The sequence below is a fragment of the Pleurodeles waltl genome, chromosome 7, assembly GCF_031143425.1.
Source record: "Pleurodeles waltl isolate 20211129_DDA chromosome 7, aPleWal1.hap1.20221129, whole genome shotgun sequence".
Taxonomy (NCBI): Eukaryota; Metazoa; Chordata; class Amphibia; order Caudata; family Salamandridae; genus Pleurodeles; species Pleurodeles waltl.
In genome coordinates, this window is record NC_090446.1 from 1249799018 (window position 1) to 1249816915 (window position 17898).

A 17898-nucleotide genomic window follows, 5' to 3' on the forward strand; every position below is an offset into this window, starting at 1 on the left:
ACCAGCTTCTCTCTAATATTTTCCTATAATAAGAAAGGTTGGACATTTACTCCTGACAATGGCAGAATTAGAACTTCTTCCAGGGTTGGGAAGAAAGTGGCTGGAGGGAAAATGAACTTGCAAATGCTCAATAGATTTTTACATGAGCAAATCTACACATCGTATTTACCCATGCTAAAATACAGTTCACAAATATTTTATAGGGTACGACATATACCATGGGTGCACTTTTGTGACTTTCTTTAAGAATTTGGGGCCATATGTAGGTAGGTTCAGATTTGCGACCTGCAAATTGCGAGTCGCAAATCCGAATGTAGGATGGTGTCCCTGACAGCATCTGTGATTCGCAAGGGCTTCGCAAATGCCCACCTCATGAATAATCATGAGGTGGGTCGCAATTTGCGACCCCCTCGCGAATGGCAGCCCACACAGGGGTGGTGGCCTGCTGGAGACAGCAGACCACCATGTCCGTGACTGCTTTTCAATAAAGCAGTTTTTTTTTGTAATGCAGCCCGTTTTCCTTAAAGGAAAACGAGATGCATAACAAAAATGAAAAATGAAACGTTTTTGTTTAATTTTTTCAGAGCAGGCAGTGGTCCACAGAACCACTGCCTGCTCTGAAAAAATGTTTACAGTGACATTCACAATGGGGAAGGGGTCCCATGGGGATCCCTTCCCTTTTGCGAAAGTGTTAGCACCCATTTGAAATGGATGCAAACTGCGATTGGTTTGCGCCCGCGTGCGCGGTCACAAAACAATCCTACATTGCACTGCGAGTCGCAATTAGGAAGGGAACACCCCTTACTGATTGCGAGTCGCAAACCTGTTTTGCGATTCGGTAACCAGGTTACCGAATCGCAAAACTGGGTTTGTGCATCGCAGTGTGCTTTTTGCATGTCGCAAAACAGCGAAAGTCGCTGTTTGCAACATGCAAAAAAGCTACCTACATGTGGGTCTTGGTCCCTAATTAGGTCTGGTGTTAACAAAGACATTTTGTTTTTATTAAACTTCTATTTCTCTCTCTTTCGGCCGGCTTTACTGTGAGTGATCGCATTCTGCTCTTCCACAAGGAGCATATTGCCACACAAATTAGTTTTGTTCAGTGTCAGGAACTACAGTGGCAATCAGTGACGTAACTAAACTGGAGGGTGCCCCTTTGTAAAGAACATGGAGGAGCCCCCCTCTCCAGACTCACTCAGGGCAGGTGCTGTGCTGAAGGGGCCCCCTGGAGGGTGGCTGCGGGGCCTTTGTTATGCCGCTGGTGTGCTTTTAGAGAGTTCAAAAACTTTTTTGGGGGGGTTTGCCAGTGTTTGTTACAATGTTGAGGGCCTGGTAGCTCCCACAACAATAAAGTGTTACAAAAGCCATGTCAAAACAAGACACGCATTGATGAAACTAAACGACTTATAAAAATATGTCAGATCAGTTGGCTTTGTCAGTGTTTGTTTATTTTCATGCTTCCCATAATCGTGTTGAAAATGGTTACACTGATTTTCCATTCGAAATATTTTTGGGAAATACTAGCATGCATCAACACATTTTACTAAATGACACTTCATTTGCATATAATCAGAGAGCATTCTGGGAGCATTATACTTAGCCTCATAGCCTAAACTTTTCAAACATGTGTGTACACGTTTTTTTTTTTTTTTTTTTTTGTACTGGAACCAACGTCAGTAGTGAGGTGTGACCTTAAAACATTTATTTACAGCACTCACCCTAATAATGAAGGCTTTCAAATAATGAACCATACAAGTTCGAACAGCACTATCTTTTGGAAACACATTACCTCGACTGCAGAGAGTTCCACTCTCTGTAATCAGGCAGCCAAAGGGTTTGTGCTGCAGGGGGTTGGGCCTACTTGTCCCAAGGACAAAGTAAACATAAAAACTTGTTGCCCTTAAACCCAAACAAGATGTCCCGGGCGTCGGGCGATAGGAATTCCACATCGCTGATCCTTGTCTTTGACCCTGTAGAGCATTCTGTTAACTTTCGTCAAAGCAAACATCTATTTGAAGGTGATGAGAAGTAAAGGAAATCAAAATGGAAAGAGGTCATAATATTGCTTTTTTTAATTTGACGTATCAATGCTTTCTCTTTAGATTAAACTGCTATTATCATATTTGTTCTTACAGATTATAAGAACTGATGTTGTTGAAGCTCTGCATTTGTTTACCCATGTTATACAAATAAATATACGTATTGCATTAGTGTTCCTGTAGTTTTTGAATAGTTATTAATATTATACAGATAATTAATTGCATGTTATTTTTTATTTCACATTTGTGCAGTTGGCGTACTCTATTCCTGCTGCTTTAAGTATGTTTGTTTCTCTCAACCCACAGATTACAGGTATTGCCTTGGAATTTACATTATAATTATACGTCAGTCTCTGTGAGTTTTGCAATTGTGCTAACCTTTTCTGTTTTAATTGAAAGGCACTTGTATTTAATATTACAGATTTATATGTCCCATAGGGGCGCCACCTATGTTTCCTTACTTTGCTAAAATCTTTGTACAGTAGAGGCATTGTAATAAGGTCAAAAATATTCCTTAAAACTGTTTATTTGTGCAAGAGAGATATATTCATGAGACCTGTAAGAAATTGTCCGATTAGTTGAGAGTGGTGGAAGCCTCTCTCACACAATAAACACAATCCTTGTTAGGGTGAACCACAAAAGTCAATAAATTAACTTGCGCTTAACCGTATGTTAGCTTGGCACAAAGCAGTAATGCTTAACCTACAGGCAATGTGTAAAGTATTTATGCAGGATTCAAACAGTAATAAAGTGAAAACACATCAAAAGTAAAACCCCAAACCAATTTAGAAAAACAGAGTAAACTTTAATAGATAAAATGTTACCAAAACAACCAGAAACCAATCAGTTGAACCAGAGATATGAATTTTTAAAGTTTTCAGTCAAATACCCCTGAAAAGGACAAAGCAGACATGGGAAAGTCACAAATTCCAGCCAACCTAGCTGGAGTGTGGGTTGGATAAGTGGTTTTCCCGCTGAACAGTTACTTTCTCAAGTGCTCGAGGAGTAGGAGAGGAGAAGAAGGAGGAAGGTGAAGGAGGAGTGATGAGGATGGAGGAATGATGAGGAGGAAGGAGGATCAAGGATGAAGGATGAAGGATGAGAAAGAATGGTGAGGAAGGAGGAGTAATTATGAAGGAGAAAGATTGAGGGAGGAATGATGAGGAAGGAAAAGGAGGAGGAAAGAGGAAGATGGGCAGTTGGTGCTGTAGCGTGAAAAGATGGTCGTTGCTGGAAATGCAGGCTGTTGCAGTCGACGTGAAGAGCGGATCTCACTGGAAGTTCGATTTGGCTGGTGTCGTGGATGGTCACTGTTAAAGCGAAGAGCAGGTCCCGCTGGAGCTTCACATTGGTGGTCATAGCAGGCGGTATGGTCTCTTCATGAAGAGGTCACTTCACTGTCAGAGGGAGCCCAAAACCTCTGTAGCCTCACTGTTTCTTCAGAAGAAGTCCACTCTGACACTAGTGTTGGTACAGATACTGTTATTCACTTTAGCAGGGGCCAGTAGCAGGGTTCAGGCATATCTAGTTGTTCTGGCCAACTGAGCAGTTGCAAGGAGGCTTCTGGAAGCTAGCTGTGTTCATGTATCTCACACACAAAGTTAGCCAACTGACCCTTGGAATCACTTCCGGGTGAGCCTGGTTTCAAGGCAAGTACGTCCAATCTTTCTTCTTAAGACAGCAGGGCAGTCCTTCTTCGGAATATTCCATGGACCCAGGAGTGTTTTAATGAGAGATTCGAAGGTGCAACGCTTATCCCCAGTGCCAGCCCGTGGGTGAGGGAGGTCCTTTTTGTCTTACCTCCCCCCTCTCCTGGGTTTGGCTCCAAACTATCTAGGGTAAGAAAGAGAAGAAAGATCAGGCAGGCCTAGATGTGACCTGCATAAGTCAGAGGAAGAGAAGGCAGCCCTTAGAAGTTAGGAAGGGGTGGGCAAGAACTGGAGCTATCCTTTGAAACCCAGGAAGGCTGAGTACAACTCCCCTTGATATCCTGCTCAGGGGAGCAACACCCTGCCCCACACCTAAGTCACGTTTGTCTCTTTGTGTGCAAGGAATGCACAAAACAACACAGGAAAGCCATTCAGAGCCCTGTGACTATGGACACTGGCAGAAAGGCACATTTGTTGGAGGCATAAAAATGCAAATTTTCTAAAAGTGGCATTTTCAGAACAATACCTCTAAAATCGGACTTTAGCATTAAATTTCAATTCACTTGAGTGTAAACAGCATTTTTGTATTTGATCCCAAACTGACGTTAGTATGTACTAAGTGTAACAAGGTAACCCAGTGTTAGTGTATGGGAGTGATAGCCTTACAACAGTGAAAAACAAATTTATCAGTTATTCCCTGCCAGGACATGTAAAACCTAAAATCATGTGTCATACCTTTTAAATATAATGTGCCTAGCCCTATGAGCCTTAAGGGCTTACATTTGGGGTGACTTATAAATGTTAAAATGGACGGCTTATTCTTAGCAAAGGGTTTATTTTGCCAGGTCGAAATGGCAGTTTAAAACTGCTCTACAGACTGCAGTGACAGGCCTGAGACATCTTTTAAAAGGCTTCTTTAGTGTGTGGCACAGTGACTGCTGAAGCTCACTAGTAGCATTTAATGAAATGGCTGGCTACATGTAGTACCATCTGCTAAGGACTTATAAGTAAATTAAAGATGCCAGTTAGATGTACGCCAATTTTACTATGTTTTAGAGAGGGACCTGACACACTCTACCAGCATCTTGCAGGGGTGAAATGTCACAATGACAACAAAAGCGAATTCAGCAAAAACAAGAGGTAAAGCTAAAAAGATTGATGTAATACCACACTACGGATGTCAGGTTTAACAAGACAAACAAGTCTAACAATCACCCATGTGTTTTTAACATGCATAAAGAAGCAAATGCACAATTGTTTCTAACATTCAATTAAGTTATTGAGTGATCTGACTATACATGAGAAGATGGTTGTCTGATGCATAATTTGTTGTTTATATGATGGCTATCCAGAATGGTATTAGTACCAGCCATTAGCACGCTTCAGCCCGTGACCATACTGTAGGACGAAGAGGATGACATCAATTTAATAAAAGATCCATGGTTTATTCTACAAGAAACGAAAAAAAGTTAAACTGAGGTTAATAAGCTATTGTTTAGAAGCAGGAACCAAGCAGTTAAGTTAGGTACACTATGGCAAGCACTATGTTTGTGTTAAGAGCTAATTTAGACTCCTGAAAATATGAATAGAATATCTATTATAAGAGTTGGGGTACTTACCATGAATGGTACATCAAATAAGGAAAATACCTTTAAGCATTTTCAGATCCGTTTCCTGCTTTTATTAGCATTACACTTCCATAGACAAAGAAAAAAATCTTAAAGACAATATTAGGTAAATGATGTATTTCAGTTTCCACAGTGAACAGTTCACTCTCCTAGTCAGTAAGAAGAATTTTACAATGTGGCATATGTCCAGATTGTCATTTGCTGCAGACCATAAACTTCTATGTATCTTTCATCAACTCAACAATGCGTTCCGGAGAACTTAAAAAAGTGGGAATAGTCTTAATTAAAAAAGTTTACTATCATTAATCTATGGTCCATGGTAGCATACTATGATAAATACAACCAAAATGGGGTTAATAAAGAACAGCAGCTAAGTTAGCAACAAAAAAAATATATTTGAACGATTGTAAGAAAATTAGTCTTTTTTTCAAGAAGAAATTGACAATATGAGACAACCAGCCAACACTTAGGGGCTGATTATGAGTTCGGCTTCCGACTGGGAGGTTGCCGCCATACTGGCTATCTCCCTGCCGGCCCCATTTAGAGTTTCTCGCTAGGTCAGCGGGTGAAAACCAGAGCAGACATTGAACATTGCGGTGGTGCTGGCCAGATGGGGGGGGAGGGTCTGCATTGCCCAGGCTAAGAAAAATGCAGCATGGAAAAAAATTGTGTTGCAGTGTTTTTGTCTTTCAAGAAGACAAGCAAATTGAAGACAGTATCTTGCATAATTTACTTGGGCGTGTGCACATTAGAATATCTAAGCACTAATTGCTAGGGACCAACTTATGATGGGCCTGGAAAAACATCTCTGGCCAGATGTACTAAGATTAAGACTAACAATATTCTAATTGCGATTGTCTCTGAATCACAATTAGGAAAATGCTATTCCTAATGTATGAAGATTTAATTAGTAGTTCTTAGTGTATCGCAAATTGATCTCCTGCTTGAATATTAATGAGAAAGGTTGTATTTTGTGACCTATTACGAATGACAGCCATCACAGGGATGGTAGCCTGCTGAGCTGAGCAGACCCCCAAGTCTGTGATTGCTTTTAAATAAAGCAACTTTTTTTTTAATGCAACCCGTTTTCCGTAAAGGAAAATGGGATGTCTTAAAAAAAGAAATGTGTAACTTACCTTTTTTAATAGCTTGCTGTGGTCCCAGTGACCACTGCCTACTCTTAAAAATGTATATTTTTTTAAAAGGTGAAGATGTCCAATTGCTTCCAATGGGAAATTCTATGTATTTTTTTAAACTATGAGGTCACCCTGTGGACCACAAGTGCCTTAGTAACGTGATTACTTGCAGTCATTTCCATCTACATATTTATTACCTTTAAATTGTAACTCACAATAACAATTTTTTAAATGTCTTCAGATAACATTCTTTGGAGAGGATTATCTGATCTGCATTCCGTTGCGTGTATTCTCTGGTCTATATACCTTGCATGGTATCTGATCATTCATACCAAAAGAAGTATCATCCATGAAGAGGAAGGCAGGTGAGATTGTGTTTTTCCTACTTTAAAATGTTGAAGCTTAATTTTGTTTGATTAAGGAAAATAAATAAAAGTGGGTGTGTTGTAAAATTTAATAGTGAAAACATATCTTTATAGTGATCAGTACTCTCAGTTCTTGCATACTCCCTTCCACAACTGATGAGAATTGCCTAAAGTGCATACCGGGCTATTAAAACATCTTCTAAAGACACTGTATGGATTCTTTTCACTCACTCTGTCTCTGCCACCTAACCTGTGCCATCAACTACCCCAAGCCAGTTCCATATATTTTTCTGTCAAGTATGGTTGTAGCATAGGTTACTTTTTACAAGAATGTCTGGATGTAAGTTATAAAGTTGGGAGAGCCACAACCAGAATTTCTGCAGTTGCCATGAACGCCTTAGCCGTGTGTATCTTACCTTCCTTTCTAACTGGTTAGTAATCGTGTTAGAAATGGGGTCTCTAGTTGGCAGTCAGCTTGCACCCTGTCCAACTAGGGACCCTCACTCTAGTCAGGGTAAGGGAGTCAAACACGCAAGACAGCCCTGCCTATCTCCTTGGTAGCTTGGCACGCAGTCAGGCTTATCTCAGAGGCAATGTGTTAAGTATTTGCACACACACACACACACACACCCACACACACCACCCCCAAACTACAAATGGACACCACACCAGTTTAGAAAAATAGCCAATATTTATCTAAGTAAAACAAGACCAAAATGACAAAAATCCAACATACACAAGCAAAGATACACATTTTTAAAGATGAAATCCCAATAAAGAGCTTAGAAACACAATAGCTCCAACTGTGGCTATCACAACGTCGTTGACGGAGTCATTCCCAGCAGTCATGACACTCGAGAGGAAGTGCTGCGCCGGTTACGGAGTTGCACAGACCCTCAGGTAGAGTACCTTTTGAAAACAATGAAACAAAGTTGTTACATTGAGTCGGGGAGTTGAGTTGTCGCTGGAGTCGGTGCAGCGTTGGTTCCTTTCTGCTACAGTGGAGATGAGGCATTGGTTCCTTACTGTGAGGCAGGGGAGGTGAGGCTTCGGTTCCCTATGGTTGCAGGGGAGGTGATGCGGTGTTGGTGGTGAGGTGTTGGTTCCTTATGATCCGGCAGGGTTGCTGAATTTGGCGGGTTAAGACGCTATGGGGCGACATCTCAGGGTAGCAGTCACACCATGTGGGGGCCATCAGTGCCACTGTGGAGTCAGGAGTCACGGATGTCGGTGCCAGCCACCCTAGTCTCACAATGTAGTGGGACTTCAGAGCCGCTGCAGTGGTGTCCGGCCTGCGGGGCCAGTCACGGTCGTCACACTCCAGCGGGGACCACATCTTTGGTGCAGACAGAGTCGGGCTGCAGCGCCTGTTCTAGAGTCAATGCGCGTGGTTCTTCTTGTTTTTAGGCCAGCTTTCACTCCCAAGGGTGCAGGAACTGGAATGGGCCCCACCTTGCGATTCAGGGTCCTCAGCACGAAAACGCAGAGGCTGGCAAGAGAGGTCTTTGCTGTCCCTGAGACTTAACAGGAGGCAAGCTCAGTCCAAGCCCTTGGAGAAACTTCGCAAGCAGGATACGCAGCAAAGTCCAGTCTTTGTCCTCTGCAAAGCCATATCTTTATCTGCTCCCAATGGGGAATTACACTTAAAAGGTATTTAAAGGCAATTCCCATGTTAACCTACGGGAGAGATAGTCCTTGCAATAATGAAAAACGAATTTGGCATTTCACTATCAGGACATTTAAAACACACCAGTATGCCCTACCACTGTGCCCTGCCCCTGGGGCTACCTAGGGCCTACCTCAGGGGTGCCTTACATGAACAAAAGGGAAGGTTTCCTCCTGGCAGTGGTTGCTCTTGCCAGGTCAAAATAGCAGTTTGAAACTGCCCACAGAGACCCACATACTTACAGGGCTACTCATGTGGGTGGGACAACCAGTGCTACAGACCTACTAGTAGCACGTGATTTACAAGCCTTGGACACACATGGTGCATTATACTAGGGACTTACTAGTAAATCCAATATGCCAATCATGGATAACCAATCATAATCACAATTTACACAGGGAGCACCATCACGTTAGCACTGGTCAGAAGTGGTAAAGTGTGCAGAGTACCAACAACCAGCACAAACTGAAATTCAGAACACAGTCAACAATACAGGAGGCAGTGGAAAAAAGGCAGGGGAAACCACACCAAGGATGCCAGGTCTAACAAATTGTATTCCACAAACCACAACTGTTGAAAGGACAAGACAGCATATGTCAGATCTGGCTTCAAAGTAACTTCTGCATCTAAGGAGTAATGGTACAAAGTTTATGTGGATGGCCCACATGGATATTATACAAAACTCTGCAGTGAACGTATGCCTTTAGAAAGCCACAATTGCTGTCCTACCTCTGGTGCCATGAGGATAAAGCCTCAGTGATTGGATCACTGTTCTCATGTGAACTTTGGATCTGCACAAAAAGTCTGCCACCTGACAATAGTGTCCTTGTCTGCTGTGTTGCCCCATAGATGATAAAAAGATTATCTGACTTCTTGAAGTGAATTGCTCTTTTTATAGAAAATTTAAGACCCCAGATAGCATAGAGGCCATGTAGAGTCTTCTCTTCCAAGTTAGTCCTTCCTTAGATAAAATGCTTTTAAAACTCTATAAGTAAAAGAGGATCTCTTGATGGACAGCTGGAAGATCGTTTTTGGAAAAGTGAAATGAGGAAAGCTGCCTACCATGTCAAAAGATCAGTGACACAGTTTGAGTTTTAAAGATAGGCATAAACTTCACCCAAAAAGCAGAAGTGTCAGTAACGCTCAAGTGCCTGCTCTTCCAGGGATTCTAAAATGGTCTAGAATAGTAGAGATAACCATGACTGCTCTAGTTGGCTGATTAACAGCCATTCATGAGGGTCTAAATACCACAGCAAAGTATGCATGGTTGATGGGAAGCCAGTCTTATTGGCTGAAAGAGTAGGTTGTTCCATCAAATATGATTGGTCCCTGTATTAAACATTCAGTAGTGGCCTCTTTGTTTAGACCATTTTGATTGCAGTGCCTCTAATCAGAAAAGTTGGGGTTGCTTCCACATTCATAGACATGTCAGTGATCCCCAAAGACACAGCTTGTCCCATGTAGGGTGAACAAGGGAAATGAGCACCAAGAATCTTGCAGTGGGAAGGCTCAAGATGGCAGCCGCAATTAAATGTCTCTTTGCCCGGCTGTCTATATTCTATAAAATCTTGCTTCAGCAAGAGTGATCACCCTTGCTGTCGGTGTCATGAGTAATCTTGCTATCTTTGTGAAGCTGATGGGCCATTCCATATTCACTGGCAGAACTCCCTGACCTGTACTCCATTATGAAGAGGAGTGCACCAGGAAGAGAAGCTGTGCTGCTCTGTCGGCTTTGGTTAAAGGGGAGTTCCGCTGGCTTGCCTGGGTCTGGCGGTGGAGTGCCACAGCAGGTCCGGCTTCAGTGAGAGCCGCCCAGGCTGGGACAAGGAGTGCCTGGCAGACAGGCATCTGGTTCAGCCTTACACTTGCCGCAGTCCTCGGTGGGAGTGTAGTGAGGCTGCTGAGTGCACTTGGGATGTAAGTAGTGGCTGGGAGAACGCCATGTTGCTCAAAAATTGGCAGAAGCATGAGGTTAGTTTGGGATAAGTATTTTGCCAAGTCTGGAACAGGCATGATGAGGTCACCTGAACTGAGGTGCACCTCGGTGCCGGGAAAATATGCTCATTTGGAGAGGCACTCCACCCACCTTTAATTAAGGTCACCCGATGGGGTGAGTGCATGGATCTTCTTCTTTCCCAATCTTTGAGGTCGTATAAAGCGAATCCTGTGGGCTGTGTGGTAAAGACAGTAAAGATGGTCCCTGCTTGGTTTAGCCCTCTGCTATGGGAAGAAGGCAAAACCAAGAGGCAATGCTGGTGTCAACAGAGATTGAATAAGTGCATCCAGCCCCCCCTTTACATCCCAGGTTATTGCTCATCATGTATTTGCTGCATCACAGGCTAGAAGGTGGACCAAGATAAGGGTCTAAACATTTCAACAGAGCAAGATTGAGAAATACACCAAAACAACACACCTCAGACAGTGCATTCCTCAAACTATACATTGACTTGGTGATCCTCTGGAGAGTATCTCTCAAGCCACAATCCTGCATACAATCTGGGGCATTCATAATGGTCTTGATGAGAAGATAGCGGATGTGGGAGTAGTGGTTTTGGTGCTCTGACAGAATCTTCACAACCTTACAGATTGTCCCAAAGAGGCTGAGGACCACACCTCTACTGTGGAGGTTGATTTACGCTCCCTCACCAAAGAAACAAAAACCTGCAGAACACCACTAATGTACTGGAGAGACAGGCAGAGCATGCTGAGGGAGGTTCCTGGAATACCCCGAGTCTGATGGAAATTCCAAAAGGGATAGAGGGCACCAAAGCAGTTTTTGATTACTTGATTTAAATTGTGGATCCTGAAAATTGACTTGTCTAGATATTTTGTGCTAGAAAGAGCCAACAGAGGACTAACCCCTAAGCCTCTTATAGGTGCCCCTCTGAAACCTATATTTGTTGTGGTCCTGAATTATGTGGACAGGGATGTTACCTTTTGAGAGATCCACCAGAAAAAAGACATTTGCTCTGAATCGACTATGGTCCTTCTCTTTCCAGACTGCACTGCAGAGGTGTAGCAGCAACAAAAGTCCTTCAACGAAGTAAATTAAAAACTCAGAGCCATGAAACTTCAGTATATGTTGATATATTCAACCAAACTGGAGGTACTATATGGGGAAATCCTTTTCGAAAACCCGCAGAATGCATTGGACCAGATGAAGGTGCAAAAGATATTTCCTTACACTTATGGGGACTCACAGCTTCATCAGAAATTTGCGCTCCAATATTGAGCTCATACCAGACGCTGGGCATTCGTAATGTATGTGTTAATTAGTATGAGACACTGTATTCGTTGCAGCACACAACAATACCAGAGGCCGATAACCTGAAAGTCAAAGACTTGATAAACCCCAGATTCCAAAATGTAGACAGAGTAGAACTTGATCTCCTGATAATGTAAGAGATATCTGAGGCCATCAGAGGTATGCCATCTGGGAATTACTAGATCTTTACAGTTTGTTAACAAAAAGTCTCTTGACTAGTTTCACAGTGTAATTATGAATGAAGAAGTCCTGCAGTCTGGAAACTTACTCCACGACTTCTGTGGGGACATGATCACAGTCATCCCTTCCTATGGACCAATCCCGCTAGGTTTTCTAGCAAACAGGTTTAATAATGTGGCAGGGTCGCTAAGTAACCAGAACAGGTTTATGCCAAGCAGGGGGACCAGACATTGTATCCAGCAACTGCAGATGGCCTTGGCGTATGTGGACAGGCTTTGGGACCCAGATGATTTGGCTCTGGTGGATTTTGAGCATGCGTTTGATTCTGCTGATTTCCATTGTCTTCACCAGGTTCTAGAGAAAATTAACTTAGGCCCTCTCTCACATGCTTACGTTCGTTTGTATTGTTCCCTTGGGCTTAAGTCTGGGTGAATGGAGTACTGTCCAGACCTTTCCCCATAGAACAGGGTATGAGACAGGGATATCCCTTATCCCCTCCTCCCCCAGAAATGGATCCGTTTGTGGAGTGGATAAGACTCTGGGACATTAGATGAAGTGCTGGATTAGAAGACCAACTTTGTATACATGCAAAAACTCAACCTCTCTATTCCACAATTAATGCTCATGCTCAGAGTATACAGTGAAGCCTTTGTTCTTGAAGTTAATGGCCTACTGCTTTATGCGCTTAGGGCCATTTCTGATATTTAGGTAGGACAGGAGTGCTAGATCTTGAGCATTGCCCCTTTGCTACAAAAACTAGGGTGCAATTGAATGCCTGGAATAAATTGCTGCCGCCAATATTGCCACTGCCAATATAGGGGCAGTGCTGTCATCTGGCAAGATGATAGCGTTTTCCTAGTGGCTATACATGCTGCAAAATTATCCTTGTAAACTCTTCTCTCATTTTTTACTATGCTGAAAGGCTACCTGTTCGCTGGCGGCCCTGGCTCGGGATTCATAAAAGAAGTGCCTGGAATCGCTGCATGATGATGGCTTGGGGATAGTTGATATAAAACTGCACCAAGGGCTCCTCAGCTGCCTCCTATTAATGACCATCTCTTGGAACATAGTGAGGATCCCACTGTGAGATTGGAAGTCTGCACACTTGAGGAACAGGTTTGAGGACTGTCTTGTATAAGAAAAGGCTGCCCTCAGTCACTAAAATACCCTCTGAATTTTGCAACGACCTCTGAAATGGGTTCATTAGGATGTAAAGGTGACAAAACACCTTTCTGGCATGAAACATGGAGTACGGGGGCCGTTGAGCTGAAAGGGTTTCAAGCGTGAGAGGGGATAGTAATTTCGAAAATCCGTAATGTGTGTGTTTCAAGCCACATGATATCCTTTGAGCAACTGGCAGTTGATGTTGATTTCCACAAGTCACTAGTTTCTAAATATCTACATTTAAAACATGCACTGTAGAAATAAGGTAGGATTGAATACCATATTTTCTTGTCAGTCTCACACTCATTCATTCTCACTTATAATCCCTCACCATATGCATTTTCACTCACTCATTCTCACTCCTTGATACTCATTCTCACCCTCTGTCATACTCACAATTGCTTACTCATTCGCTCTCTCATTTCCGCTTATTCAGTCTTGCTTATTCATTCTAACTCTTCCTTATCCTGACGCTTATTGTCTCGCTGATATTCCACTTTCACTCACTGTCTCACTCCTGCTATCCTTCTGACTTACTTATTGTCACTCACAGTTAAACTTACTGTCACCCATTCTTAATCACGTCTGTTGTCATTCACTGACACTCATTCACTCACATACATGCAAACTGTCTGTCACCCGCAGCTGCATCTGGCTCACCCTCAGGTCAAGTACCCAGCCCCCTTCTACTTCATTCACTCAAGCACAAAAGTGAAAGTTGGAACCTGTGCAGGCTTCCGTTTTAGACCTCTTGCTTAGTCACCTTTTCCAACTTTTTACAGGTTGGAGTGTGGTCTCTAAGATTCCTTTATCCACTCTGATGAGATCAAACAGGTGGGTGACAGCCTGATTGAAATATAGGCCCATATAGGTGACAGATGGTCGCCAACATACCGTGACCGTGGCGGTATACCGCTACAGGTATTATGACCCACACAGAGAAATCTGCCACTATACAGACACCCACACAAGTCCGCCAGACTAAAGGTCAGTGATGAACTGGCAGTACCAAAACCCACACCTTTACACCAACAGGAATATGCCCACAGTATCAGGACCCACGAATCACCGCGGCGGTCTTTCAACCGCGATAAACCATTGGCGGTACACACCGCTGCACTCATAATACACACAAACATACAAAATTCCACCACATTGGACAATTCAAACTACACACACCTGACACACATACACCCACCACACCCACACCACTATAAAACACACACCCACATTACCCACAACCCTTTCAACGAAAAAAGATAGCCAACAGAGAGAGAGACAAGCCAGCAGCACCCATTCAATCTGAGCCACAGAACACCATTACCCATACACCATACACCCACCTCACAGCACAACATATCACCCCACACATCCTCACACATACCACTCACACCATATCCATGGCACCCCAAAGACACCCCAGGTTTTCAGAGGAGGAGCTAAGGGCCATGGTGGAGGAAATCATCCGGATAGAGCCACAGCTATTCAGATCACAGGTGCAGCAGATGTCCTTTGCAAGGAAGATGGAGCTATGGCGCAGAGTCGTGGACAGGGTCAACGCCGTAGGACAGCACCCCAGAACAAGGAATGACATAAGGAAGAGGTGGAACGACCTACAGGGAAAGGTGTGTTCCGTGGTTGCAAGACACCAGGTAGCCGTACAGAGGACTGGCCGTGGACCCCCACCTCCTCCCCAACAACTAACAACATGGGAGGAGCAACTCTTGGCAATAATGTATCCTGAGGGCCTCACAGGAGTAGCAGGAGGACTGGACTCTGGTAAGTCAAATCTTTACTACTAAATCCCCCACCCTACCTGCATGCCATCACAAACTCCTACCCCTACCCTCACCCCCATCACTCCACCACCTCACATATAACGCACCATCACAACCCACCCATCCCAATACCAAGCCCTGCGTGCAACACCTATGCATGGACACCCATCCAGACCTGCATGGACACCCATCACTAAAGCATGCCCATTAGAAAGAATCACCTAGCCCACAAAATCACCACACACAAGGCAAAGTTGACAGGGTCATCACAACCATACAGGGAAACATACCCATGCACAAGATGGCACACGCAGATACAATACCACTGCATTTACATCCCCACAGGACCCCCACTCAACATCACTGGAGAGGAGGTGCCACTAACATCCAGTCCCCCCACAGAAGAGGCCCACAGTGATGACAGCAGCTCTGCACGCCTGGATCACGATGACCAACCTGGCCCATCAGGGACCTCTGGACAGTCGGGTACCCAGGCACAGTCCCATACCACCACAGACCCTCCCCCCTCAGGAAACACCAGCACAGCACCCACCCAGCAGGCCCATACCACTGTCCCTAGGACACATCAATCAGCAGTGTGTCCACCATTACAGGGACCCCAGGCAACCCCACAAACCCAAGAAAATCAGGGACCTGGGGGTCAGTGGCAGTGGGCACACAGTTCAGGGGACAGAGGCACAGGACAACAGGGATGCTGGGAGGACTGCTGTGTGACAGGAGGACAGGCCCAGGGAACCCACTCTCCACGAGGCACTTGCAGGGATCCTGGGAGCATAGCACTATTCCCAGGAGACCTTGGGCCAGATACTGGCCAAATTGCAGGAGTCCCAGCGGCTGCAGGAGGGACAGTACCTGGGGATTAGGGAGGACCTCAAGCACATCCACACCATCCTGGTCACCATTCCAGGGGTACTGGCTGACATGGCCAACATCATGAGGGAGGCAGTGGCACACCAACGGCCCCTGACACTAGCCATACCGAAGAACAGCCCTCCACCTCCGCCAGCGCTAGTGGAAAAGACCAACAGCACCCCACCCCCTGCAGAAGGAGAAACACCCCGCAAATGTTCGAGAACATTGCCAAGACCCCTGCCAGGAAATAAGACTCTCCTGATTGTCACCCTTGTGCCCCACTCTGTTACCTTGTCCACCTTGAAGTGCCATTGCTCCCCTTCCTATGCCCCCTTGGACAATGCACCTGTGATACAAAGAGACTGGACTCGAACTGGACATTCCTCCACCATCACCCAAGCCCATTGCACGTCCCCCCTCAACCTCTTAGCACTTAAATAAACACCTTGGAACAAATACAAGTCTGGAGTCTGTCAATTGATTGAAAAATGTATTGGTTCAACAATCTGTAAACATTGCAATTCATACGTACAGTTATATATACATTGGTATGACCTGTAGTGGGCAGCAGTAAACACACCAGGAGCCAGAGTGGGGCACAGAGATCTGAAAATAGAGATGCCAAAGGGTACAGTAAGTGGCCATAGACATAGGGAAATCATGCAGCCATGTCCAATGTCCAACACAAAACTGCAATGTAAAGTGAAGTTACAGTGTCTTACCTGTGTGTGTCACTGGAAGTATTGCTGTATGAGAGAACGTCTGTTGTCCGCATCTTCATCCTCTGCCTCCTCTTTCTCACTGTCCACAGGCTCTACCGCTGCCACAAGACCATCTCCAGGCTCATCCTCCTACAGTAAAGGCTGGTGTCTCAAGGCCAGATTAATGGACAATGATCTGGCACACCTTCTTGGGTGAGTAGTACAGGGATCCACCAGTCAGATGGAGGCACCTGAACCTGGCCTTCAGGAGGCGAAGATTCTTTCAATTATCCGCCTTGTTCGCCCATGTGCCTCATTGTAACGTTCCTCTGCCCTTGTCCTGGCATTCCTCAGTGGGGTCAATAGCCACGAGAGGTTGAGGTAACCAGAGTCACTTTCAAATATTGAGGGATACCTGTTAACCACACACCCACCCTTAGGGACAACCCCATACCCATACACCAATATATACTGGGTGGGGACCTTGGGCTCACCTATTAGCTACACCCGGTGCCTCTTTAGTTGAGCCATCACACATGGGATGCTGCTATTCCTCAAGATAAAGGCGTCATGCACAGATCCAGGATACTTGGCATTCACATGTGAGATGTACTGGTTCGCCAAACACACCATCTTCACATTCAGAGAGTGATAGCTTTTTCTATTCCTGAACACTTGTTCATTTCTCCGGGGGGACAAATGCTACATGGGTACCATCAATGGCAAGAATGGTGTTGGGGATATGTCCCAGGGCATAAAAGTCATCCTTCACTGTGGCCAAATCCTCCACCTGGGGGAATACAATGTAGCTGTGCATGGGTTTCAGCAGGGCAGTCAACACTCTGGTCAGCACGTTGGAGAACATTGGCTGAGACATCCCTGATGCCATGGCAACTGTTTGGAAGGAACCACTTGCCATGAAATGGAGCACTGACAGGACTTGCACTAGAGGGGGGGGATACCTGTAGGGTGGCGGATAGCTGAAATCAGGTCTGGCTCCAATTGGGCACACAGTTCATGGATTGTGGCCCAATTCACTACCTCCAGCACCAGCACGCCCATCACTACACACCCCTCACTGGCAGTCACCACCCCCACATCCATGCACACACCCCCTGTGTTCTCTCCCACTGTGTCTGTGACCCCTCCTCCCAAAGTACACAAACGCAAGCACACACCCACCCAACAGCCTTCCACCTACCAGCAGAATCCAGCTTCTGCACCCAAACACAGCAGACTGACACCTTCTACAACCACTCCCTATTCCTCCACTGCCAAACCTTCACCCTCTTCCCACCCCAATGTCCCTAAGAAGCTCTTCCTAGCAAACACTGACCTCTCTCCTCCCCTCCCCGCCCTTCCCCTTGGGCCAGGGTGGCCAAAACCCAGCCCAGCACCTCAGCCACCAATCCACGTCTGCTGTGGTGTCTGCAGCTGTCAGAGGCACAAAGGGG

The 17898-nt window shown here is 44.9% G+C and overlaps 1 protein-coding gene across 4 annotated transcripts in view; it reads left to right on the plus strand.

The window, feature by feature from the left end:
• Window positions 1–17898, plus strand: part of TMEM220 (transmembrane protein 220) — a 178758-nt gene that overhangs the window by 106052 nt on the left and 54808 nt on the right. For all 4 annotated transcript variants that reach the window (XM_069200392.1, XM_069200391.1, XM_069200390.1 and 1 more), the window contains 2 exons: window positions 2292–2352; window positions 6694–6817. In XM_069200392.1, coding sequence (XP_069056493.1) covers window positions 2292–2352; window positions 6694–6817 — 185 coding nt within the window. The remainder of the gene's footprint in view (window positions 1–2291; window positions 2353–6693; window positions 6818–17898) is intronic.